We start from the raw sequence: 25,403 nt of genomic DNA, 5'->3' as shown, positions 1-25,403 counted from the left end.
AGCCCAATATGGGACTCAATCCCAGGTCTCAAGGATCATGTCCTGAGCTGAAAGCAGAGGCTCAACCACTGAGCCACCCACGCCTCCCTGAATCTGCTTTCCTCATTCAAGATACCATCTAAAAAGAAGGTAGAATAGTCTGAAGATTTTGAAGAGCAGTGACCATTTTTTGAGCATCTATTATGTGCCAAACATTATAGAAGTGCTTTAATAGATTATTTCTGATCCTTACAGCCTTGCAAGATAGGTATCATTTCTACTTTATAGATATAGATAGCAGAATTCATAAGAGTTATAGGATTTACTCATGGTTAGTAAGTGATTTATTCCATAATATGATTTTAGCTTTCTAAATATTTATGTAGAATGACAACCATTGCCATTTTTCTGATTATTTACATTAGTTATCCCTTCCTTACCAGAAATACAATTAGAAAACTTGCCTATAGCCCTACTTCTTTCCTTCCTGGATTTCTTTTTAAGAGGAATTGGGGCAGAGAGGATAGCTAGGGATGTGTAAAATACACAATTTAGTCCAGAGTAGCAAGAAAAATTCCGGCCACCCAAAATAAGTACACCAAATTGCATGTTTCTAACAAAGCAGCCAAAACTCATTATCACTGTACACTGGACTAAAGTCAGAAAATAAGATAACAATATTATAAAATAAGTCATAGGACAGAATGTACAGCATGGTGACTGTAGTCAATAATACAGTATTGTGTATTTGAAAATTGCTAATAGAACAAGTTTCAAAAGTTGTCATCCAAAGGAAAGTCTTTTTTAACTATGTAAGGTGACACGTGTTAACTAGACATATTATGATCATTCCACAAGGTAAACAAATACTGAATCACTGTGTTATACACCTGAAAATAATGTTTATATGTTAGTTATATCTCAACTAAAAAAATTAATAAGAGTTTGACAAACAGGAAAAAAAAAAAAAGGTAAAATTATTATCAGTACCAAATGTTGACTAGGGGTCAAAGAGCAGCACACGAGAAAGTGCTCCTGTCACATACTGCTGGGTCCAGGTACTCAGTGACCTTATATTCTACTCCAAGGCAGATTATCCTCTCCTCTCCCTAATAGTCCACCAGAATTAAAATTACAAATACATTCACAATGTGGTTTATTTAGTTTTATTAAGTCAGACTGAATTTACTCAAACTCTTCCAGCTTAAATAAGCCTTTCTCCTATTACTATTTTTCCTCACTTTTGTGGGTGTGAATTACAATAACTGACACAGAGAACGGACAGAAACCTTTCCTTATAGTGACATACCATCTAACATCAATTACCCAATTAACTGGCCAGGGTCTTGCCACAATGAATACACTATAATTAGTAAGTGGACAAAGAAAATAAAGTTCTAGGTGATGGTATATGAATTATAAGTAATAAAATTATATTTTCTAAAAACTAGGTGAATACTTTATTCTAATATAATGACCAAAAGCCACTTGTACATAATAAATGAGTTAACATTTGGCTACAATTGTGAGATGGAAGGAAAGTTCGGGGCTGGAGTGCTGGCTCTACCACTTACTATAGGTGATACCCCATGACTCTAGGCACTGGATCCTCATTGGGAAGAGGTCATGATAGTGCCTCTTGCCTGCAGCTACTGTGAGTATTCTGTGAGACTGGACTTTAAATACCACAAAGCAAAATGAACAGCTGATTAGTTGTTCTAATATTGGCTAGAAATTCTAGTGTCATTTTCTATTTACAAAGGAGATATTTTTATTTCCATTCAGATACAGAATATTCTCCTACAATACCTACTTATATTTTCTAGATAAAAGGCTTTGTAGCTCAAAAGTTTATTTAAAAACAGAAAACCCTCCTCCTCTACTGATTATCACCTGTCTCCTCCTGTTTCTCCCCTTTGTGCCTTGAAAGATGATGAAGACCTAGTTCTTTTTTTTTTTTTTTTGACCTAGTTCTTTATTTATTTATTACTGGGAGGCCATAGTTTTTTTTTTCTTTTTAAGATTTATTTATGTATTTATTTATTTATGATAGACCGAGAGAGAGAGAGAGAGAGAGAGAGGGGCAGAGACACAGGAGGAAGGAGAAGCAGGCTCCATGCCAGGAGCCCGACGTGGGACTCGATCCTGGGACTCCAGATCGCGCCCTGGGCCAAAGGCAAGCGCCAAACCGCTGAGCCACCCAGGGATCCCCTTGGGAGGCCATAGTTTTAAGAAGGTTTGCAATAAGAGGGTTCAGAGAGATCAACAAATTGTGTATTCCAAAGCAAACTACTCTGCACTTTGAGACCTTGAGATAGGTGAACATTTAGTCTCTTTAACTTCTAAATTCTAAGCAGCTTTCCTGAGGTTAGTATTATTAGTGAGTATGCCTTTTCTCTCCCTTAGGAAGAAATCAACTTTCAGATGGAAAAAAACACAAGGAACAAGAGTGAAACTCACCTTTTCTTTGTCTTCCTTGGTTCTCATTCTCTCACCATAGACCAAAAACACATGTTGACCAGGATCATAACACCCGGGAGACTGGTCAACTAGCATCAACTGACACCAGCGGAAAAGGTCCCGAAGGTTGAATTCCCAGGGTCCTCCTTTTTGCCCCCATTTCTTTTCAACAGTCACTTCATGATCAATCTAAAAAGAAAACGCCATTCATTACTGGGAAACATGTCCCATTGGTAGGCACTGCCTTAAGTACTTTTATTGTACTACAAATGCATACATAATCGGGAAACAGAAATTAGCAGGTTTGATACAAATGTCTCTTTCTCCCAACCCAGATGTCTAAATTAGGATACTCTTGGTAAGCATTAACATCCATACACAAAATAGATCTGAATTACTATAATCCTCAAATGAGTAGTTTCTTCCACTAAAAATGTGTATTATTCAATGTGGTTTATTTTAGAGAGACTGGTAAATTTGATGGTATCCCACATTGAAAAAATTATGGTTCTAAAAAAGACTTATGGTTCTATCACAGCATGAAAATAAAAAACAATACAAGTAGGTACTTACTTGGTTATTGAAAGCAACCATCTTCTTAACAATATTTTTGTCAATGGCTGGAAACAGAGTACTAGCAATGAACTCCATGTCAATTACTGTAAGGGGATCCACAAAGACCTATCGAATCCAAAAAGAACACGAAGAAATGCTATTGCTTCTCTTTACTGAACACCAAGAAGGACTACCACTTGTAAAGTAAAACTGTTATTTAACACCAAAGTAACGATACCTCAGTTTAGATATATATAAAAATTGAGTAAAAGAAATCTTTCCAAAAAAAAAGAAAAAGAAAAGAAATCTTTCCTTGCATTTTTAGGATACAGAATCCTAAAGATAAACGAAATGCAGGCAACAGAGGTTTTGTTGTTAGCTCCATGCTAGTGAATTTTTTAAGTGCATAGGAGCATTAACTTTAAAATTTCAACTTTTTTGGGCAGCCCAGGTGGCTCAATGGTTTAGCGCTGCCTTCAGCCCAGGGCATGATCCTGGAGACCTGGGATCGAGTCCCACGTCAGGCTCCCTGCATGGAGCCTCTTTCTCTTTCTGCCTATCTCTGCCTCTCTCTCTTTCTGTGTCTCTCATGAATAAATAAATGTTTTTTTTTAAATTTTCAACTTTTCAATTGAAAAGTTTAAATGTTTGAAATTCTTCATAATAAATTATTCTGAAAAGATATTCAGCAAATTATTAACTGTCAATGGAAAGGGACATTAAAGAAAGCTAACATCTAGAGCCATTTCAAACTGGAGCCGAATCAAACTTTGGCAAATAAATGTTAAAACAAGTAAGCATATGTACACACACACATTCTCCCCCACCCCCACCCCCGCATTTCTGCAAATGAGAATATAGGCAGGAAGAAAGACATCGAATGTTAATAATAATTGACTCTGGTATGGAGAATACTGGACTTTTTTATTCTTCCTGGTAGTTTTCTGTTCTTTCTCACTTTATTTTTATTTTTTTTTTAAGATTGTATTTATTCATGAGAGAGAGAGAGAGAGAGGCAGAGACACAGGCAGAGGAAGGAGCAGGCTCCCTGTAGGTAGCCCGAGGTGGGACTCAAATCCACGGACCCCAGGATCACACCCTGGGCCGAGGGCAGACACTCAACCGCTGAGCCACGCAGGCGTCCCTCTTTCTCACTTTAACTGAAATGCATTATTTTCATCATAAAAAAAAATTCAGTATTTTAATAGATCACTTAGACACCTGGAAAGGCTGATTACTGGCCTTTATTTTGAGCACAGTAATGGGATTTCCTGGAGGAATGGTTACCTTACTCTCTGCTAACTGATAACACACCAGATCCTCCTAACTAAAGACAAAGGGACTCATACCAGGAGGAGAGTGATGATGGGAAATCAGTCACATCAATAGTCATTACATAAAGACACAGAATTGAGAAACAGATCATTAAACTGATGCTCTCTCATTCTTATAGTGAGTGTCCTAATAGCTTTGTGCCAGCAGTCTTATCACCCTCGACACTCCACCCGTAGTCTCCATGGCAACAGCAAATCTTACCTGAGTGAATCTGTTAAGGAAAGACCTTGGCAAGCCCTTCCTCCCACCTCCTTGTCTAAAAGGATTTTGACACCCGAAAATCTTCGTCTTTTCATGCTGTACTTGAAAACTCATTCCTAACTCAGGAACATAGATTTCTCCTCTGTGGTCAAAACAAGCATTGAGTCCTTCCAATACAGACTGAGAAGCCAGGTTGAGCTATTTGAAGAAAATATACATATTTATTACATATAAATATGGCATAACTATACCAAAAAGCAGAATAATATGCATAAAAAGTAGAACAGTATTGTTTTCAAGAGGAGAAAGCTCAAACAATATAAATAATATTCTATTTTTTTTTAGATTTTTTTTTTGAAAGAAGGGAGGAAGGTATGAGGGGTAGAGAGAATCTCCAGTAGACCCCCTGCTGAGCACAGGGCCTGCCTTGGGACTCAATTCCTTGGAAGACAAAACCAAGAGTCAGATGCTTAACCAATTGAGCCACCCTAGGAACCCTGGTAACATTTTATTTCTTTCTTTTTTTTTTTTTAAGATTTTATTTATTCATGAGAGACACAGAGAGAGAAAGGCAAAGAGTAGGCAGAGGGAGAAGCAGGCTCCAGGCAGGGAGCCTGACGTGGGACTCAATCCTGAGACCACGGATCACGCCCCAAGCCAGGGACAGGTGCTCAACCACTGAACCACCCAGGCATCCCACATTCTATTTCTTTCTTTTTTTTTTTTTTTTTTATTTATGATAGTCACAGAGAGAGAGAGAGGCAGAGACATAGGCAGAGGGAGAAGCAGGCTCCATGCACCGGGAGCCCGACGTGGGATTCGATCCCAGGTCTCCAGGATCGCGCCCTGGGCCAAAGGCAGGCGCCAAACCGCTGCACCACCCAGGGATCCCCACATTCTATTTCTTAAACCAAGTTTATTCATCCTATTATTTCACACACACACACGCACGCACGCACAAACACACGTCAGACATCTAGGGTATATAAATTATCAAGAACTTTTAAGTAAACTGAATAAATACTCTGAATTTTTTTTAAAAAAGCAGTTAAAATCTTCTCTAAAATTAAACTGTATCCTTTGTATTCACCCCTATATGGACCTACCTTGCACATCCCAGCTTACCAAAAGAACTTACCAGTACAGAGATCTCACTTTTGCAACTCTGAGACCTTTAAAGACAAAGACTGCTCCTTACATACTTAAATAAGTATCTTTCCCAGCTCAAATACTGAATGAAATCTCCAAATGGGCTTCAAAGCCATGACATAAACCACACAAAGGAGACTGACACAGCTAACTTTCACCAACATTTTTGTGAACAAGAACAAATATGAGAAGTTTCTGTGCAGCTCCGGTGGCTCAGTGGTTTAGGGCTGCCTTCAGCCCAGGGCGTGATCCTGGAGTCCCAGGATCGAGTCCCATGTCGGGCTCCCTGCATAGAGCCTGCTTCTCCCTCTGCCTGTGTCTCTGCCTCTCTCTCTCTCTAATAAAATAAATAAAATATTAAAAAAAAAAAAAAGAAGAAAAAGAAGAAGAAGTTTCTGTGCCAAAAATGAAAAGAGTTGAATGGAGGTCTTCAGATGCTAAGTTCAGAGGTCAGGGATGCGAAGTGTGATAGTTTTGAAGGAACATGGAAAAATTCAATAAGGAAAATGTAAAATCAATAAAATGCAAATGGGCAAAAAAACTGAACTACATTATATTAGAATTTCAAGTGTCATGTTTACATAAACACTACAAAACAAAAATTCCACCGAATATTCTCAAACAGATAAAACTCTAAAAACTACTCTTAAATGTGACTGCAGTCAAGAATGTCTTGGGTACCTGGATGCATTTCCAACCAATAAGAGTATGGTCTGAGCCTTAAACTTTAAAACCAGGCTCTTTTTTTTTTCACCTTGGCTGAAGAATACTATCAGGCATCTTTTTTCCAAAAATCGGAATGGGACACACCTCCTTCCTCCTTAATATCTCCCCCATGCTAAGTAGGAAGCAGCTCAGCTGAAAAGAAATCCCACAGCCCACCCTCCAACCTCAGACCCAAAGGATGTGAATCTTAGGACCCACTGGGGCCAGTCTCAAAATTTCCATCCATAGCATTTTGATCACACCAATCGCTGAAGTTCACAACTACTTCCCAGCTTTTTCCTGGATTAACAAGGCATATCCCAAAGTGACCCAACACCTTTGCCCATAGTCTTAATTCTATTTTTGTGCATCACTTTTCATTATCTCCAGCTGCCTGCTAGTCACTAAGATTCAGCATTTATCCCAGGTATCATGAGGGGTTCTGTTCTCCCCAGCCAAAAACTTATCCAAGATGCACATGTAACACTGACTGTTTTCTCACCATTTTTTGTATGCCTCTTAAAATAACATCCTGCAGTCTTTCTGTTGTACTTATAAAACATGTGGTGGTTGACACTGCTTTGTATTAACACTCATGAAGTACATACAAAATACCAAACAAGCCCACCAGAGACCACAGTATAAACTGGTAAAGAGACAGTTTTTCTCTGGAAGCTGGCTTACAAAAAGAGTGGTGGCTTGTATATATAGGGGCTTCTATATGTGCTTTATACAAGTGACTTTTCTTATTCTTAAAAGAAACCATGGAGGACTTTTCTTCATTAGAGAATTTATCTTTACTAGCAAAACAGCAATGAGATACAGCCTAGCAATATGAAAAGTATGACTGCTCTTCCCATTGTGACCCCATGCTTGGCATGACAGACAGTCCTCTTACCTCATCCAACACAACCCAATGGCCTGCCTTCAGAGCTGCCAGCAAGGGGCCATCCCGCCAGGCAAACTCTCCTCCCTTGCCACCTTCAACAGGTAGATCTGCTCCAAACAGGTCTGTGATGTCCTTTGAGAGGGGGTAGAAAGGAGGAAAAGCCAACATTACATAAAAAAATTAACTAGATCTCAAGACCATAAATCTAAACTGATAAATTCTTGGGCCTTATGTCACTTTTCCTTTTTATACCCAAGACAGAACTAACCAATCCTAGCACTCTTTACCAGGAGCCCAGACATGCTCTGAAGAATCGTCCTATCAATCATTTGGAGTTAGAGCTCTGTATCAGTAGTTCTCAACTGTAGCTATACTTGGAAATTAATTGGTGAGCTTTATAAAAAATAAAACTCAAAACAAATAGGGACGCCTGCGTGGCTCGGTGATTGAATCTGCCTTTGGCTTAGGGTGTAAACTCGGGTCCAGGGTTCCTTATGAGGAGCCTGCTTCTCCCTGTGTCACTGCCTGTCTCTGTGTCTACCATGAATAAATAAATAAAATCTTTAAACAAATAAAATAAAAACAAAGACCAGTAATAGTATCCAGGCCCTCTCCAAGACCTCATTCCTAGAGAGTTTCATTTGTCACCTCTTGTCCCATAATTTAGTAAGACTGTTAAATGGACATTTTATTTCTACTAATTTTTTTCCGAGAAAGTACAAAAATAAAGGAGAGTATACAGAATTGGGCAATTACCTCTCAAAAGACTATTAGAATAAAGCATCTAGAGAGCACAATATTATAGATATCAGTTATTCATGTATCCAAAAAGACACTTAGTTTAGAAGCTCATGTTGCTGTGGTCTTTTATCACTAAGACATATTTGGAGTACTGAAAAGGTCAGAACTATTTTTGATTAAGAAACTCTATAAACAGATAAATCCATTACCCATATACCCATCCTCATCAGCTGTAGGATGACAGCTTACCGTCTGTTCAGACAAGTTGATTCGAACAAGGATGTTGCCTGAAGCCTTGGCTAATGCTCCCACCAAACTTGTCTTGCCCACACCAGGGGAGCCCTCCAGGAGAATAGGTTTGTTCAGTTTTGTAGCTCTTAAGAGTCTCTGGGTGTTCATAGCTGTGGTGCCTGCACTAAGGGCATAGTCAGCAATATTATTCCTGTGAAGGACAGGTCCTTAAATAGAGAAAAGAAAAGCCACATACAAGTTGGACCTCAACCAAATCATATATACATATCCATTCAAGACTTTAAGAATCTAACCAGTAGATTTTCAGTCAGTGAAGTACCATCTGTAATGAAAATGCTCAGCCCTATTTCAACATTTCCCCACTTCTAGGTCCATAAAATGCTTTAAAGGAATAGCCAGCAACATAACGTTCTTCAATTGTGCCTACTACTATGATCCCTCCTGCACTTATAATTACACATATATGTACTTACATAGGTCTACCTGCAAGCACACATTTTTCCTTTCACAGTCTACATCTGGAATTACTATATGTACTTGTACAATTTACCTTTACAAATAAGTATTTTCTTAAAAGTCTAAGCTACTGTAAGCTAGGTGTATAGGCCACATGGCTCCAAATAAATAATTTTATCCAAGGGCTTTAGGTCTTGAGGACAATTCAGGATGTATCTTTAACCCATAACCTAGCTGAGTTACAGATTAATATAGTTTTATAGGGATTAACATTTATGTCATTGTGTCTCTTGGAAGAAACTTCTCATATAACAGTTTGGAGGGCTAGGAAAACATCCATGACCTCAGCTATGGAAGCAGAAACAAGGACCACCCCAGTCCCAGGTCACTAACATACAGCTCCTATATGAGAGTACCAAATACTATGATGGTGATATAGGGAAATTAGATCATGGATGCACCATCAGGAATGGAGAGCACTACTTAAGAGGGAAAAAGAAAAGGGCAATATTCCATTAGGCCAGGAACCTGACTGGTTTCGTTCACTACTGAACCCCCAGTAACTGCCAGTGTTCCTCTCAGCATTTCAGACACTCAATGATGATTATTGTACGGAGAGAAGAAGGAACAAGAAATAAATGACCCTGCTAGAGAAGTAACAGTCTAACAAATTATTAGTGCCTTAGAAGATAGCTAATCTATCTCATTTAAATATTTGGTAGAAGCAACCTAGTAAGAATGAGAACAGGGATTAGAACTGAAACCCACCTGAGTTTCCCATTTATCATTCATTCATTTATATCCATTTACTCAATCAAAAGACATTTTCTGAATGCCTAGGACTGCTGGACTACATCTCAGGTGTCAGAGACAATACAAGAGACACAATTCCCACCCGCAAGAGTTCACTAAACTATCTTGGTAAGCACTGATGAGCATCTATAGGTGATACATTATGGGCTGAATTATCACTATAGGAAAGCTCTTGTCTTGAGCATCAAATAAAAAATGAATTTTTAACGTGACAATCTATTCATAGACTAAAGACTATACTTTCTCCTACTTTTTATACGTCAGTTATGTATTTTTAATTATTCATGAAATTATGGTTGGTTATGCCAAGTCAGATTCTAATTCAGATAACCAGTTTAGAAATAATCATGAACATGATACACTAAAAGTCACAATAAAAGTACCTATGATCTACAAGGAGAGAATCTTCATTTATTCAAAATCATTCTTACCCCTTGGTATAAAAAATGGATGAATTCCCCAAAGGTTATCTATTCCAGTAAATTCTTTGGTTTTGAGTCTGTCATAAATCTTCAATTCATTTTTCTGACACTCTGTAAGTCGCACTATCTTGGAAAGTTTCTTGATAAGGAATTTCAGACATTCTTTGCGAGCCAAGAGAGCTGTACCAAACCCTGAGGAAGTTACCCCTAAAAGATAATGGATCAGTCCATCAAACATGACATGACATGACACCATGCTTTCCAACTATTAATCAAGAGCTCTTGAGCACTTTCACGGAGAAATGAGGCCCTAGCAGAAGTACACCCAAAATACGACTGCTAGTGTAAACAATCCAAAGGCAAAAGTCTGGATCCCTTATCCCTTCAATTTATAGATCAGCAGCAGCTTATTCAGTAAAGCACCCATGCACTCCATGATGAATCAGCCTGGAAGGCAGGAGTAACTAATGAGGTACTGCTGATCATTTTGGTTTAATCTCCAATCTTCACTGCTGAAAAAACAGAAAAACACTGAATTTTATGAAATTATGGTAAACTTAAAAACAAACTAAAGGATCCAGGCCATTAACTGTAAATGACCATTCATGTTAAGAATATCCAGTCCTGGGTGCCTGGGTGGCTCAGCCAGTTACACATCTGCCTTCAACTCCGGTCGTGAACCCAGGATCCTGGGATCAAGCCCTGCATCTGGAACAGGGAGCATGCTTCTCCCTCTCCCTCTGACTGCCGCTTCCCCTGCTTGTGTGCTTGCTCCCTTACTCTGTCAAATAAATAAAATCTAAAAAAAAAAAAAAAAAGAATTATGCAGTCCTATTAAGGAAGGCATGTGATGCAATAAGCCCTGATATTATATATGACTGATGAATCACTGACCTCTACCTCTGAAACTAATAATATATTTTAATTGAATTTAAATTTTAAAAAATTAAAAAAAAAAAAAAAAAGGAAGAATGAATTATCCAGTCCTTCAGGAGCAAGAGCATTTCCAAGTCTTCTTTTTACTCTAATCATCATTTCATGTTTACCAAGTTCCTGGCCTAAAAGCAATGAGAAGTTGCAGCCTATCTTTCATATTGAACATCTCTCAAAAACAGAAAGAAAAGAAAATCCATTCTTGGTCTTGGAAACGTTAGAGTGACTAATTTTTTAACATATCTGGGTCAGAGGTCAGAGATCTGGCTTGCTCCATTTCATACTCTCCTCTACCCTAATCCCTTTGTCCCCACACCATTTAACAGACAACATACCTGAACCTATTCCATCTATGTACACCAGGCATGCAGCATGGACAAAAGACGTCACAGTGGAGATGGTCTCTGGCCTTTTCAAAGCAGCTTCCTCCTCCATTGTGTTCATGAAATTAACCCAGGACAGGATATCTCTGATACTGACCACACATCTTCGGCCAAATTCCTGATGGGTCAGCCAATAAATGAAATCCAGCATCACCTCAGCTATGTCAGCCCCTAAAATACAAAGAGGCAAAAGCAGTTGCTTAGAAGTAGTTGCATCAAACACTCCTAATAGGGTTTTGTAATATAGGCCCCAGAGATAGCCTATAAGAGGTCTGTGCTCCATAAGATTATATGCAAATTTTTGTGAAAGTACATTACTGCTTTTTCTAAGGGGGGAGGTGTGTGTGTGTGTGTGTGTGTGTGTGTGTGTGTGAAGTCCATAGTTTTTATTACAGTCCCAAGAAGTTCATGTATAATATATCACCTCTTAAGAATTACAGCCTAAAAACCGCTCAAAGAAAAGTATTCATTTGGTTCATGTTCAAATACAATTCTGAAGTTAAGGTACAATGATTTTAGAAAATATATAAATTTTATTTTATTTTAAACTGATTCACTGGAACAGAGATGCTATATTTGCAATGGCATTTTTAAAAAGGATTTATTTATTTATTCAAGAGAGAGAGAGTGTGTGTGAGAGAGAGAGAGAGAGAGAGAGAGAGAGAGAAAGAGGAAGATCAGGGGGAGGGGCAGAGGGAGAAGCAGACTCCCCATTGAGCAGGGAGCCCCATGTGGAATTTGATCCCAGGACCCTGGGATCATGAGCTGAATGCAGATGCTTAAACGACTGAGCCATTCAGGCATCCCTTCAGTGGCATTTAGTTCAGCTTTGTTTTACTAAATTAATACATCCATCAGAATTCAGCAAATTAGAGAATTCATAAATTTTGTTTCCTAAATTTTGTTTCATGATTTATTCTAATTATCACAATTTCATATTGTAAAATATTTGGTAACAAAATACTTCTTAAGGTCAGCCCCAGTGGCGCAGCGGTTTAGCGCCGCCTGCAGCCCAGGGTGTGATCCTGGAGACCCAGGATCGAGTCCCACATCGGGATCCCTGTGTGGAGCCTGCTTCTCCCTCTGCCTGTGTCTCTGCCTATCTCTCTCTCTCTGAATGAATAAATAAATCTTTAAAAAAAAAATACTTCTTAAGTAATACAGATTAGGGGACGCCTGGGTAGCTCAGCAGTTGAGCGCCTGCCTTCAGCCCAGGGCATGATCCTGGAGTCTCGAGATCGAGTCCCACATCAGGCTCCCTGCATGGGGCCTGCTTCTCCTCTGCCTGTGTCTCTGCCTCTCTGTGTTGCTTATCAATAAAAAAAAAAAAAAAAGTAATATGGATTAGAAGTAATTAAGTTTAATAAAGCACTTTATGTAACTCCTGAAGTTAATACTAAACGTTTATCTAAAAAGCAGGATACCAAAGAATGTTTTTTATTTTTATTTTCCAAAGAATGTTTTTTAAAAAAAGAAAATACAATAAGGAATAATCAGCACTGCTGTTAATAAAATTGGACCATTTAGCAAAAGGCTTTAAGGCTACACTGTGAATCGCTTAGAAGAAAACTATCTAAGTTTCTTTAGAAGAAAAATATTACCAAAAAAAATCCATTAATCTTTAAAAAGAACTTAAAATGACAACTCAAGGGGAAAAAATCCAGTCACAATGAGGAAAGAAACTAAATGCTGTTTTAGCAACTAGGTATTAAACATGAGTACTTGAAAAACAAACAAACAAACATGAGTACTTGGATCTACATTTCAGAGTGGAATAAATTTGAAGTAAATCAAGGACTTAATGGACAACTTTAGCCATTGTTAGAGGATAATTAGACCTTGACTGTTAGAAAACCATCAGGCAAGGTGGTTGGGTTTATACATGTATTTTTTATAACAAATATTAAAAGGTAACAAAAAAGGAATCTATGTGTTAAACGTAATAAATAATACTAGTATGTAAAATGATTGGGGTGCATGGCTGGCTCAGTCTGCAAAATATGTGACTCTTGATCTCAGGGTCTTGGATTTGAGCTCCAATATAGGATGTAGAGATTACTTAAAAATAAAATGATTGGTATTTATTAAAAAGTAAATCATGCAGAATGCTCATCACTAATAATTAAAGAAAATGAAATTTTAGACTATCCATTAAAGTAACAAGAATAAAACAATGGATTTCATAATATTACAAACAAAGAAAACTCCATGTTGGAAGGACTATGCCAAGAAGGCACATTTACTAAGTTGCTGGTAGCACTATGAATGGGACCATCATTCTGGAAAGTAATTTGGCCATAACCAATGACGGCCATGAATTTATTTCCACTTTTAGAAATACTGCTCAAAGAAATAATTCTAAACAATACGTCATTTTAACAAAAATATAATGTCTTCAGAAGTACTGGTCATAAGAGTAGGAGATTTAAAAAAGCCCACATGCCCTTCAGAGGTTATTATTATAAAAAAAAAAACATCAATTTCATAGAATCTTTTCTGTTTTGTTCATATTGTAGATGTAGAGATAAAATTACTATAGAGATTCAAGAACAAAAAAAATTCCTAGAGAAAGTTAGAACTCAGTAGTATTTATATTTTGATTAAGACAATGCACTAAATATATCTTAAGTATTCTGAATAGGATCAGAATTTAGAATTCATAATTAGCTGATATATTAGATTCATTAAATCTTACAATCTTTAAAAGAAAATCTGGAAATAAAAGCTTTAGTTTCCTGTTTTTAAAAGTATTTTTATACTATGCCAATCTGATCGATTTCCAGATGATAAAAATTAAGCCACTTCTCCCTTATTCTCCTTGCTCCTTCAGGATCTCTAATGGTTCCCTCAAAGAAGTCGCTGCCATATAGCCTACAAAGCTTAGAGTAAACAGGCTCTCTAAGGAAAAGCAGTGAGGCTCAGAGTCAAGTCCTAGGAGCTGCAATGGCAACTGCCCTATAGAGGAAATGTTCACTCTGTTAAGCATGAAGGCCACTGGTGATGGAGCAAATGTGGCAGTGTAATGGCAGCTACATTCTCTGCCATTCTTATCACAATCCAAATAACTTATAAGAAGAGTACACAGCCCAATAAAACATACAGAGGCTACTATGTCCTAGGGGGATCTGGCCCCAATACAGAGCCAAAAGGTAAACCATTTTACCAGAATTCTCACAATAAGAGCAGGACTACAAACAGCACACAACCAAGGTAAGTCAGAATTTCTGAGTATGGGCCTTGGACCAACATTATTGGTATCACCTAAAAAATTATTAGAAAGGCAAATTCTGGGATCCCTGGGTGGTGCAGCGGTTTGGCGCCTGCCTTTGGCCCAGGGCGAGATCCTGGAGACCGGGGATCGAATCCCACGTCGGGTTCCCGGGGCATGGAGCCTGCTTCTCCCTCTGCCTGTGTCTCTGCCTCTCTCTCTCTCTCTGTATGACTATCATAAATAAATTTTTAAAAAAATTTAAAAAAACAGATTTAAAGAAAGGCAAATTCTCCAGCCCCAGTCCAGACTGACTGAATCAGAAACTGTAGGTACAAGGCCCAGGAAGCTTTATTTCTACAAGTCCAGGTGAATTTAGAACTCAAAGAAGTAAATATCCTTTTATCTTCTTTAAGAATGAGAGATTTAAAGAGAGAGAGAGAGAGAGAGAGAGAGAAAGAGAGAAAATGATCCAAAAAACTATTAAGGTTTGAAACCAGAACTGGATTCTAAATTTAGTTCTTCAATATGTTAAGATAAATATATATACATCATAATGAATGTTAGATTTATTGTGATCATTTCTCAATAGATACAAATAATGAATCATGTACACCTGGAAACTCAGGATATTGCATATTGATTATACCTCAATAAAAAAAAACACGCATGTAATAATACATCAAAGTAATCTAGGCTCTATAAAAGAACCATATAAAAAATGTTTTGATCCTTACTAGGGATCTTTTTTTATTATTTAAATTCAATTTGCCAACATATAATACCCAGTGCTCATCCCATCTTAAAAATTGCTAAATTTAGATTTTAGGTATACAGAAGTTTCATTTTTAATACTAATTTTCTATTTCCCTTATGTTTGAAAATTTTTATAATGAAAAGAAAATTTATTTTTTTTCTTGAAGAGAGCAGTGGGGGAGGGGGGTAGAGAGAGCAAGCCACCCAGGAAATTTTAAATAAAGTTTATAATAAATTAGTTGATGACAGGAATGCCTGGGTGGTTCAGTCGACTGAGCATCAGACTCCTGATTTCTGCTCGGGTCATGATTTTCGGGTCATGGGACTAAGCCCTGCATTGGGCTCTGCACTGAGCAGGGAGTCTGCTTAGGATTTTCTCTCTCCCTCTCCCTCTACCTCCAGCCCCACCACACTTGCTCTTTCTCTTAAACATAAATCTTTAAAAATAAATAAAGCTTTAACGTAGATTTTTTAAAGTATTTTGGTATTATTTCTGATTTTAATTAAATGAAATCTTAGACCTAGTCCTATTTTCTAAAGCATGATTTCTAATTTCTATTAGCTTCAGAAGTTTGCGAATTACATTTGCTACCTGAAAAATCTCACCTTTATGATCTATTCTGCCCAGAGACAATCCTGGACGAAGATTATGTCTGATAATCTGAATTAAATCTTCACGATTTGTGCTTTGTGGGCACCATATTTCTGTAAACCGGTTTCTTAAGGCAGGAGACAGCTACAAGAAACAAAAATTTCAATGTGAATGTAATACCTATGAGGAAAACTAGAAAACAAATCCTTTGAGGGAGTATTAGCTGATGAGTCTAACAAACAAATACCAGATACTTCTTTTATTACCTCTACTACTAGGTACAATTTATTAAAGACCTTTTATCCTGGCTCCTTCCACAGGCCATCTCCACCACACCCTCCAAGACAATATTCCCATCACTTTCTTTTTTAAGATTTTATTTATTTATTCATGAGAGACACAGAGAGGAAGAGACATAGACAAAGGAAGAAACAGATTCCCTGTGAGGAGCCTGATGCAGGACTCGATCCCAGGGTCCTGGGATCACACCTGAGCCAGAGGCAGATACTCAACCACCTAGCCACCCAGGTGCCCCCCATCACTTTGTTTATATGCATAGTACAGAACTTCAAGGTCATATAGAATAAGTGCTGCAAGTTGAATTCCAGCCCCAAGTGGGTAACCCCCAAACCTGAACACTTTCCCCTAAACAAAGGCTCTTCCTTTACCTTCAGTTATATAATTAATGCTTTAAAGAAAATAAAAGCTATTATCCCACAGAGGAGAGCTGTCTGAAGTAGAAAGAGAAATCTTCTTTTATGTGGCTCAAAGGGGGACAGTGAAATTATTAAGGAAGTACATATTTTATGTCTTGTATAACAAAGAATTGTTAGTCCTTCCAGTTTTATGGCCTTTGCCCTCAAAATGGATTCCTCTTATCCTTCTTTCCCTTTCCCTACATCAATTAACTCCTATAAACAAGAGTTTACAATGCCACATATCCATATAACTATTAGCTTATCATTGCTTTCCTTTGACTTGATAAACTCCATCATTCTACCTGGCTTACTGCAGCAGGACTAGGAGCAATGCCTATACTCAGGTGCAGCTCAGTGAAGACCCAGTGAATGTGGGAGTGTTCCTTGTTGCCATCCTATATAAACAGTGCCATTGGTCTTCAGCATCCTAACTCACTCTGCCTGCTAGGCATACAGAAACAAAAAAGAACTTTCCCTTAGAAAAAGATTGCCTACTTTCACCTAAAAAAAAACAAACTATCCTAATTTAAGCTAATCTTAACACACACAAACTTGAAATCAGATCTTTCTATGCTATTTCCCTTTGCCAAAGAACCAGTTTCCAAGTAAGGTTTGAGGCTATGCTGTATTTCTTCCTATTATTTCTTCTCTTCAGAACATTTCAAGAAGCATACTGATAATCTTTCATATTATACTACGGGAAAATCAAGCCCCAAATATCATATTCACATTTCAGGGGCACCTATCAAGTTGCCAAGAATTTTAATCACTTTCATTCACAATCAAACCCTGTTTTTTTTTTTTTTTTTTTTTTTGGTCAAAACTCTTTTGATTTTATTTATTCATGATAGTCACACAAAGAGAGAGAGAGGCAGAGACACAGGCAGAGGGAGAAGCAGGCTCCATGCAGGGAGCCTGACGTGGGATTCGATCCTGGGTCTCCAGGATCACGCCCTGGGCCAAAGGCAGGCGCCAAACCGCTGCGCCACCCAGGGATCCCTCAAACCCTGTTTATTCTCATCATCCCTGGCCTGTCACCACATCAACATTTTCCTAACAAACCAGGATCCCACACACAATGCAAACTTCTCCAGTGAGAGGCTTCAACACGGTGTTTAGCGTATTGGATCTGGGCTGAATCCTAACACCCTCTGTACAGAATGCTGCTCTCCACCCTTTCCTTTACAAATAATATGAGAGTAGCCCACATAATGTCTGGAGAGAAGAGATATGCACCACCTGCAAAACCAGAAGAGATTCCAGGCTGCAACATTTTTGTCACTTTAAAACACTCAAAGCCACACTTGTGTTTAGTGTTTAACTAAAATCAATTTAACATTAAATTTTAGTTTCAACTTTTCTCATCCATGAAAGTAAGAAAGTAACTCAGAGTTATTGTGAGGATTTGTTATAGTAACATATGTAAAAAGCTGGGGAAAATGACTGAAACAATGAAATTTCAGGCACGCACACAGAGATAATAAGGAAACGATTATGTCAGAACTTCTGAAACTTGTAATAATTCTAAAATATCTTTCTAGGTTTTTAATTTTTTCCCAATATAAAATTCCAAATGCATTTTTCATACTATATTTACAGCTGCCAATGAGCTGAGGTCAAAAACTAGAAAAAAAATTATGCTTCAGGAACACAATTTTACCTCTTTTTTTCCAAAGTCGCCCCCAGGGTTCATGGTTGCTAAGATACGGAATTTTTTCCCAGCAGTCAAGAGCTCTACCTCATTATCCTTGTCCTCTACACTGCCCTTTTCAGCTAATACCAGGGACTTTTCCACTTCAAGGACACTAAAAGACAGAAAAATTGAAGAATATAAGATTAGAAAAGGCTTATATAACCTTCCTTTTTTGTGGCCTTCAAATTCTTTTAAAAAGGAAAGAAGTTATCTCCTCTACTGAGCTATTTTAGTTAACACTTTCCTAGCACAAATTTTAAAATGACTCATTATCCCAATTCCTGTGTAATGGAACAGTATTTCTGATCAAAAAGAAAAAAAAAAATCCCGTTACCCACTTATGCCCCATTAAGACATCTGGTTTAAAAATGAGTGTCTTGTATGCAAATATCCATGGCAGCATTATTCATGAGTAGAAATAACCCAAATACTGTCAAGTGAATGAATAAAAAAAAATATGGTATATCTATACAATGGAATACTCTCAGGAATAAAAAAGAACTATTAACATAGGCTATTAACATGGATGAACATCAAAACAATGCAAAGTGAGAGAAGAGGCCATTTATACATAAAGTGCTGAAAAGACAAATGTTTCTTTTTTTACAGAAAGTAAATTAGTAATTGCCTGGTGCAGTCGGTGGCATCAGAAATATACTATGAAAAGGCAGAAGGGATACTACTGATATGGTGAAAATGTAAAACTGGATTGTGGTGCAAAAGTCAGTAAATTTACCAAAACATATATAATTATACATTTGAAATGGATACATTTTATGGTATGTAAATTAAACTTCAGGGACGCCCAGGTGGCTCAGTGGTTGCGCATCTGCCTCTAGCCCAGGGCGTGATCCTGGAGACCCCAGATCAAGTCCCACATCATGCTCCCTGCATGAAGCCTGCTTCTCCCTCTGCCTGCGTCTCTGCCTCTCTGTGTGGTGTGTGTGTGTGTGTGTATGTGTGTGTGTGTGTCTCATGAATAAGTAAATAAAATCTTTAAAAAAAAAAGTAAATTAAACTTCAAAGAAGAAAAATAGGTATATATCAAAAAAATTCATATTGGTCTGAGATTTTGAGGTCGTACAGCCATATATAATCTATAATTCTGATTCTAATTCTTTGAAGAATTTAGACAAAGTCACATTATTTGCCTTAATAAAGAGTTTTAACTTCGGCTCATTTGTTTTAGCCCTGCCATTCCACAGTCCCATCTTTTTGATTATTGACAGCAAAACAGAAAACCTAAGCCTCTTAAAAGACCCTGCATGCTAAAGCCAAAAAACAAAACAAAACAAAAAACAGTAACTCATCATCATTTTCAAACATTTACTATGCATCTATGAAGAACTTTACTATAAAACAAGACCAGTAAACAGTATAGACAAGTCTCAAAAAATTAAAAACAGAAGTACCATATGATCCAGTAATTCCACTACTGGGTATTTATCCAAAAAATATGAAAACACCGATTCAAAAGGATATATGCAACCCTATGTTTATTGCAGCATTATTTACAATAGTCAAATAATAGAACCAGCCCAAACATCTATCAATAGATGAATTGATAGAGAAAATCTCTCACAAACACACACACACACACACACACACACACACACACACACAGTGGAACATTACTTAGCCATAAAAAAAAGGAATGAAATCTTGACATTTGCAACAATATGGATAGAGCTAGACTGTACAATGCTAAGTGAAATAAGTCAGTCAACGAAAGACAAATACCATTTGATTTCAGTCATACGTGGAATTTAAGAAACAAAACAAATGAACATAGAAAAAAAAGGAGACAAATCAAGAACAGACTCTTAACTATAAAGAAAAAACTGATAGTTACCAGAGGAGAGGTAGGTAGGAGGATGAGTAAAACAGATGAAGTGGATGAAGAGTAGACATATCATGATGAGCACTGCTTAATGTATAGAATTGTTGAATCACTATACTGTAATCTAAAACTAATATGCTTTATGTTAACTACATGGGAACTTTAAATTTTTTCATTACTTAAATAATTTAAAAATAACCAGACCAATGAAAACATCACACACAGGGCAAACCTCTTATACATATACCTATTGAGTCTTTCCAGGACAGAGTCATCAGCCAGTGAGATCTCATCCAAGAGAAAAAAGCCATCTTCCTTCATGGCCAAAACTAGAGGACCATCATGCCACTCAAAAAGTCTTGATGTATCAATTTCTTCCTACAATTGGGAAAAGAAGGTGTGAAATTAAAGAGCAGTTGGCTCCACAAGAAAATACACATGTAGCTAGCTGGTATCTGCTGGAGTTAAGTAATCATTCTGCAGAAAGTAAGGGTCTAAGAACAAGGAATAAAACCTGCACAACAGGATGCTATGAAAGCCCTTTGTAGAAAAATGAAAACCTAAAGATATATACCAAACCTGGAATCAAAACCTCACCATGAACAAATTCCACAGCTGACTCATGCACAGAGCCAAGAGTAATTCTTCAAATCAATGAACACATCATCATTCACTATTGAACAAACCTTGTCCTTTGACATCTGTCTCACTGGCCGTAGCCCCCCCAGGAAATCCGATGTCTCCATGTGTAAGTGGCAGTTGACAGAGTATAGTTTCTGATTTGACAAGCTGGCAAACACCTGACAGATAGTAGTTTTCCCACACCTGTTAAAGAGATACATACCAGATTAACAAGGACCAAAAATTCCCAAATATACACCCACAAACACACTAGTCAGCAAGAGGGGAGCTCTGGTGAGGGCCTCATGGCGGCAGCAGATGATGTTGGCCAACATAGAACCTCTGCACCCTGGGCTTAGGACATCCTTCCCCCAAACATCAGCACCCTATAGTGTTTCTTATCCAAAAAAGCACACACTGCCTGAATTCTATCCTTTCCTACTTCTACCAAAACCCCCAAAGGATGAGAAAGAACTCTAATCCTTACAGACTTTCAGGAGAGAGTAGCTCATCTGCTGTTCTCTATAGATATATAAATGAATGTCACTATTTAAAAGAATTACAGGGATCCCTGGGTGGGGCAGCGGTTTGGCGCCTGCCTTTGGCCCAGGGCGCGATCCTGGAGACCCGGGATCAAGTCTCACGTCAGGCTCCCGGTGCATGGAGCCTGCTTCTCCCTCTGCCTGTGTCTCTGCCTCTCTCTCTCTCTCTGTGTGTGACTATCATAAATAAATTTAAAAAAAAAATTTTTTAAATAAAATAAAATAAAAGAATTACAAAGAAAAAACAGCTGCACTGATAAAAATGTACAAAATCATTCTTTTCTATCCTCTTCTGAAAGAAGAGGAAAATAAACAGTATCTCTTACATGCCCTCTTCAAAAATAAAAAAAGGGAGAAAAGGAAAAGAAAAAAAAAAGATCGCATTCCTGATAATCCTTCACAGATAACTCAAGTACTCCTATGCAACTGAACTGAACCATCATGAGTTACTATCACAGAAGGACAGAACTTTACCCAGTGTCTCCAACCAGCAACACTGGTTCACCAAATTCCAGCGCCCTTCCCACCAGCATCGCCAGTCTCCGCATGCTTTCAGTCCACACAATGTGTCTGAATGTAGATTCCAAAGTGGATACCTGAGTGGACAATTTACCTATAAAATGTAGAATAAATGTTTAGCTTCTAATAGGAGTACAGTTCAATTCATTTCCTCCGGATATTCTGACCTACTCACTCAGTAATTTTAGGACATTTTCCCTGGAGAAGAGGGACTGAGGACACAATGTTTTCTTGAAATGTTTTTCAAGGACTTCTTGAATCACATCAATCTCTTCCTGTTTCCTGACCCGGCCTGAGAGAAGCATAAAACCTTTAAAAAAAAAAAAAAAAAAAGAATCATCAAGTGTCAGGTTACAATAGCAAGGGATGTTGAGAATATGTAACAACAGCAACTCTTATTTACTGCTGTTGGCCAGGATATCTAAAGAACTACCTTGGAAAACTGGGAGAACCTACTGCAACTAACCACATGCAGGCTATGTCCTAGCAACATGACTTCCAGGTAGACCTAAACTCAAGTAAACATGTGTGCACCAGAAGACCTATAGAGGAATGCTCAGACCAGGTCTTTTCATAATAGCTAAAAAGTGGAATTAACCCAAAGAACATGTGTGCACCAGAAGACCTATATAGGAATGCTCAGAGCAGTTCTTTTCATAATAGCTAAAAAGTGGAAATAACCCAAATGTCTATCAATAAGAAAATGAATAAACATATTATAGTATCTCCATACAACAGGTTATAACACAGTAATAATAACGAATTCCTAATACACATAACAGTATGGCTGAACCTCACATTACAATGGGTGAAAAGAGGGACGCCTGGGTGGCTCAGTGGTTGAGCATCTGCCTTGGGCCCAGGTCGTGATCCCAAGGTCCTGGGATCAAGTTCCACATCAGGCTTTAGACAGGGAGCATGCTTCTCTCTCTGCCTAGGTATCTGCCTCTTTGTGTCTCTATGAATAAATAAATAAAATCTTAAAAAAAAAAGAATGGGTCCAAAGAAGTCAAACCAAAGGAGTACATACTGCATTATACTAGCTGAAGCTCAAGCATACACAAACATCAGTGGTGACAGAGGTCAGAGCAGACGTTACCTCCAGGGGAGGTTAAGACTGGCAAAAGTCATGATAGAATCTTTTGAGGTACTACAAAATATTCTAAACCTTGGCCTAGGTGATGTTTTATGTGAGCACATACCTATGTTAAATAAATAAATAAGCAAACAAATAAATAAATAAAACATGAAAAAATGAACACTAAATTCACTTTACTATATATGTTATACCTTGATTAAGAACTGTTTTCTTTGAAGTTTTTTTTTAAAAAACATGTTCCTCCATCTATCTACCAGTAAAGAAGAAAAAATACAACTTTCATAGGTTTAATTTACTCTCCTTATTAACCACTCCATTAATGACTCATTAGCACTTTTCAAACCCAAAGATTTTGAAATGCTTTCTTTCATAGAGAGAAACATATAAATTCTTTCCATGGATTAAACCAAAATGAGGAATCGTGAGTCTCGGATGACATAAATGCCTTCCTTCAGAATTCTGATATTATCTGACCAACCTGTCAGTTTTCTGTTAAAGGCACAGGCATGACTCTCTAGGAAGAGTGGGTTGCAGATACATAGTCTACAAAGACACCACCAACCACCTACCGAAACTCTCACAGGCACCGGGCTCCTATCTGACTCTTACATGTAGCCAAAGCAGAGAGAAACCCAAACAAACTAGCACAAAGGCCTGCAGAAAAGAACCATTTTCAAAAGCACTTGGCACTAGAGAGAGAATGACTATTTCTGGAACACCTATTAATATGTATATATTGAGCACAATTTGGGAAAGATTTATGTTAATAAGAAGGTTTGATATCTGACATAACTCCACAGTTTGAGAGCATCCAATTAAAAGCATACCATCATTGGCTAAATGCTGTAGCCAGTCATACTCTTTCTCAGTCTGTTCAGCCAGTCTGTACCTTTCAGCCCATCGAAAAAGATCACGAAGGGTGATGAAACCCTGTTTTCCAGCAAACACTGAAGAACTTCTGCGATAGGACTATTAAAATATCAAAACAAATCAAAAAGGGCAATGGTAAGCACAGTTTACAACCTATATAAAATTTTTAACAAATTTAAGCTCTATAAAAATGATTCATCCCATTAAGATGAATTTTTGAAAAAAGTAAATGGACTGCAATCCTTTGAAGATAAATATTCAAATTCATGTATGAGGATATAAATTTCAAATCATAATACCAAGAAAAAAAGGAATTCCTTTTCCTATACCATATAAAAAAAACTATGAATACAAATGATGGCAAACATGCAGAAACATTAATCCCATAATGTGGGAACATAGTAAGATTGCCAATTATTATTAGCTCTCTAGAAAATAAAAGTATATTAATTCTGCTAACACTTTTAACACCATAAAATGAGATATTCAAAAAACAAACTGTAGCTTTGCAGAGTTGACAGGGGAGAGACCAATCTTTAGTTATGTCCATTCAAGGACTAAATTCATTTAGAAAACAAAATTGTAGCTTGTCAATGCCAAATTCCAATCTAAACAAAATGTTCCAACATTATCCACAAGGAGGGAAATATTACCATAATAATGAGAAAAACTGTAACATATCAAATTGTTGATTTACAAAACCAAAAAATGGGTATCATGGAGTGCATTTTAAAGATAGTATCCTTACTCTGTGAAAAAAAAATGGATGGACTGCTGTGGTTACTGGAGAAAGCCATCAAATTTTAAATTTACTCGCCAAATCTAATCAGTACATTCCATTTGAAACTAAATGAGAGAAAGATGAAATACCTGAAGGTCCAGCATGACTTTAACCAACTTGCTACAATAGGAGGGTGGCAAACTACAGCGCTTATGCAAGATTGTTTCCAACTCAGAACTAGGCAATTCATCGAAATGCAATTCCACAAACCGATTCCTGAAGGCTCTAGAAAGCACCTGGGAAACACACAGGAAAAAAAAACATGATGAAGAAAGCCTTCTTATCCAGTTTCCAAAACGGAGGCTCTCCTTTTCACCACAAAAAGAAAAACCCTTCAAAAGAAAAACATCTCAGTCTAACCCAAGAAAGATCTATTACTTGACCAGGTAACAAATGGACAAATGAAATGCTACACACCTTTCTGCCTCCATAAAGTCCTGGGGGATTCTGGGTAGCAAAAAGCATGAACCGAGGGTGAGCTTTAACAACTTCTTGTGTTTCTGTGATGAGCAATTCACGATTATCATCTAGCAATCTGTTCAGTGCTTCTAACACATCAGTAGGAGCCAAATTTAATTCATCTAAAATAATCCAGTAGCCCTTTCTCATAGCATCAATAAGAACACCTTAGGAAAAAACAAACACTGAGGATTAGAGCATAAATTAGTCCAAAGTTTTAAAATATGTTTAAAAATGCTATATAAATCAACCATACATAGACCATTACATTTCAAAACAAATTACTCCCTGCAGCAGCTAGTCATGCCCAAAAATAATCTGTGATGCCAAATATCAAGGAAGCACAATTTTCAATTAAAGTAATCCTTTTATGTCACACAGAAGGGGAGCTAAGGCTGATAAATATATTTCCAACTTTTCCCCCTGCAGTCAAATTTCATTTAAATCACCAC

The 25,403-nt window shown here is 37.5% G+C and overlaps 1 protein-coding gene and 1 long non-coding RNA gene across 7 annotated transcripts in view; one reads left to right on the top strand and one right to left on the bottom strand.

Annotated features, from left to right (window-relative positions):
- The window catches only part of MDN1 (midasin AAA ATPase 1), a 166,527-nt gene that overhangs the window by 75,767 nt on the left and 65,357 nt on the right, over nt 1-25,403 (bottom strand). For all 3 annotated transcript variants that reach the window (XM_072832058.1, XM_072832059.1, XM_072832060.1), the window contains exons 25-40: nt 24,910-25,118; nt 24,582-24,728; nt 23,669-23,810; nt 21,918-22,052; nt 21,698-21,836; nt 20,747-20,885; nt 20,308-20,438; nt 18,188-18,332; nt 15,844-15,973; nt 11,226-11,444; nt 9,967-10,164; nt 8,264-8,472; nt 7,283-7,405; nt 4,531-4,728; nt 3,013-3,120; nt 2,440-2,628 (exon numbers count right to left, since the gene is read on the bottom strand). In XM_072832058.1, coding sequence (XP_072688159.1) covers nt 2,440-2,628; nt 3,013-3,120; nt 4,531-4,728; nt 7,283-7,405; nt 8,264-8,472; nt 9,967-10,164; nt 11,226-11,444; nt 15,844-15,973; nt 18,188-18,332; nt 20,308-20,438; nt 20,747-20,885; nt 21,698-21,836; nt 21,918-22,052; nt 23,669-23,810; nt 24,582-24,728; nt 24,910-25,118 — 2,561 coding nt within the window. The remainder of the gene's footprint in view (nt 1-2,439; nt 2,629-3,012; nt 3,121-4,530; nt 4,729-7,282; nt 7,406-8,263; nt 8,473-9,966; nt 10,165-11,225; nt 11,445-15,843; nt 15,974-18,187; nt 18,333-20,307; nt 20,439-20,746; nt 20,886-21,697; nt 21,837-21,917; nt 22,053-23,668; nt 23,811-24,581; nt 24,729-24,909; nt 25,119-25,403) is intronic.
- The window catches only part of LOC140636647 (uncharacterized), a 68,434-nt gene continuing 50,307 nt past the window's right edge, over nt 7,277-25,403 (top strand). For all 4 annotated transcript variants that reach the window (XR_012033874.1, XR_012033873.1, XR_012033871.1 and 1 more), the window contains exons 1-2: nt 7,277-7,393; nt 14,104-14,483. This is a non-coding gene — a long non-coding RNA (uncharacterized lncRNA). The remainder of the gene's footprint in view (nt 7,394-14,103; nt 14,484-25,403) is intronic.

The sequence above is a fragment of the Canis lupus genome, chromosome 7, assembly GCF_048164855.1.
Source record: "Canis lupus baileyi chromosome 7, mCanLup2.hap1, whole genome shotgun sequence".
Classification (NCBI taxonomy): Eukaryota; Metazoa; Chordata; class Mammalia; order Carnivora; family Canidae; genus Canis; species Canis lupus.
The sequence above is the reverse complement of the archived record's forward strand: the minus strand, read 5'-3'. Positions and strand labels throughout refer to the sequence as shown.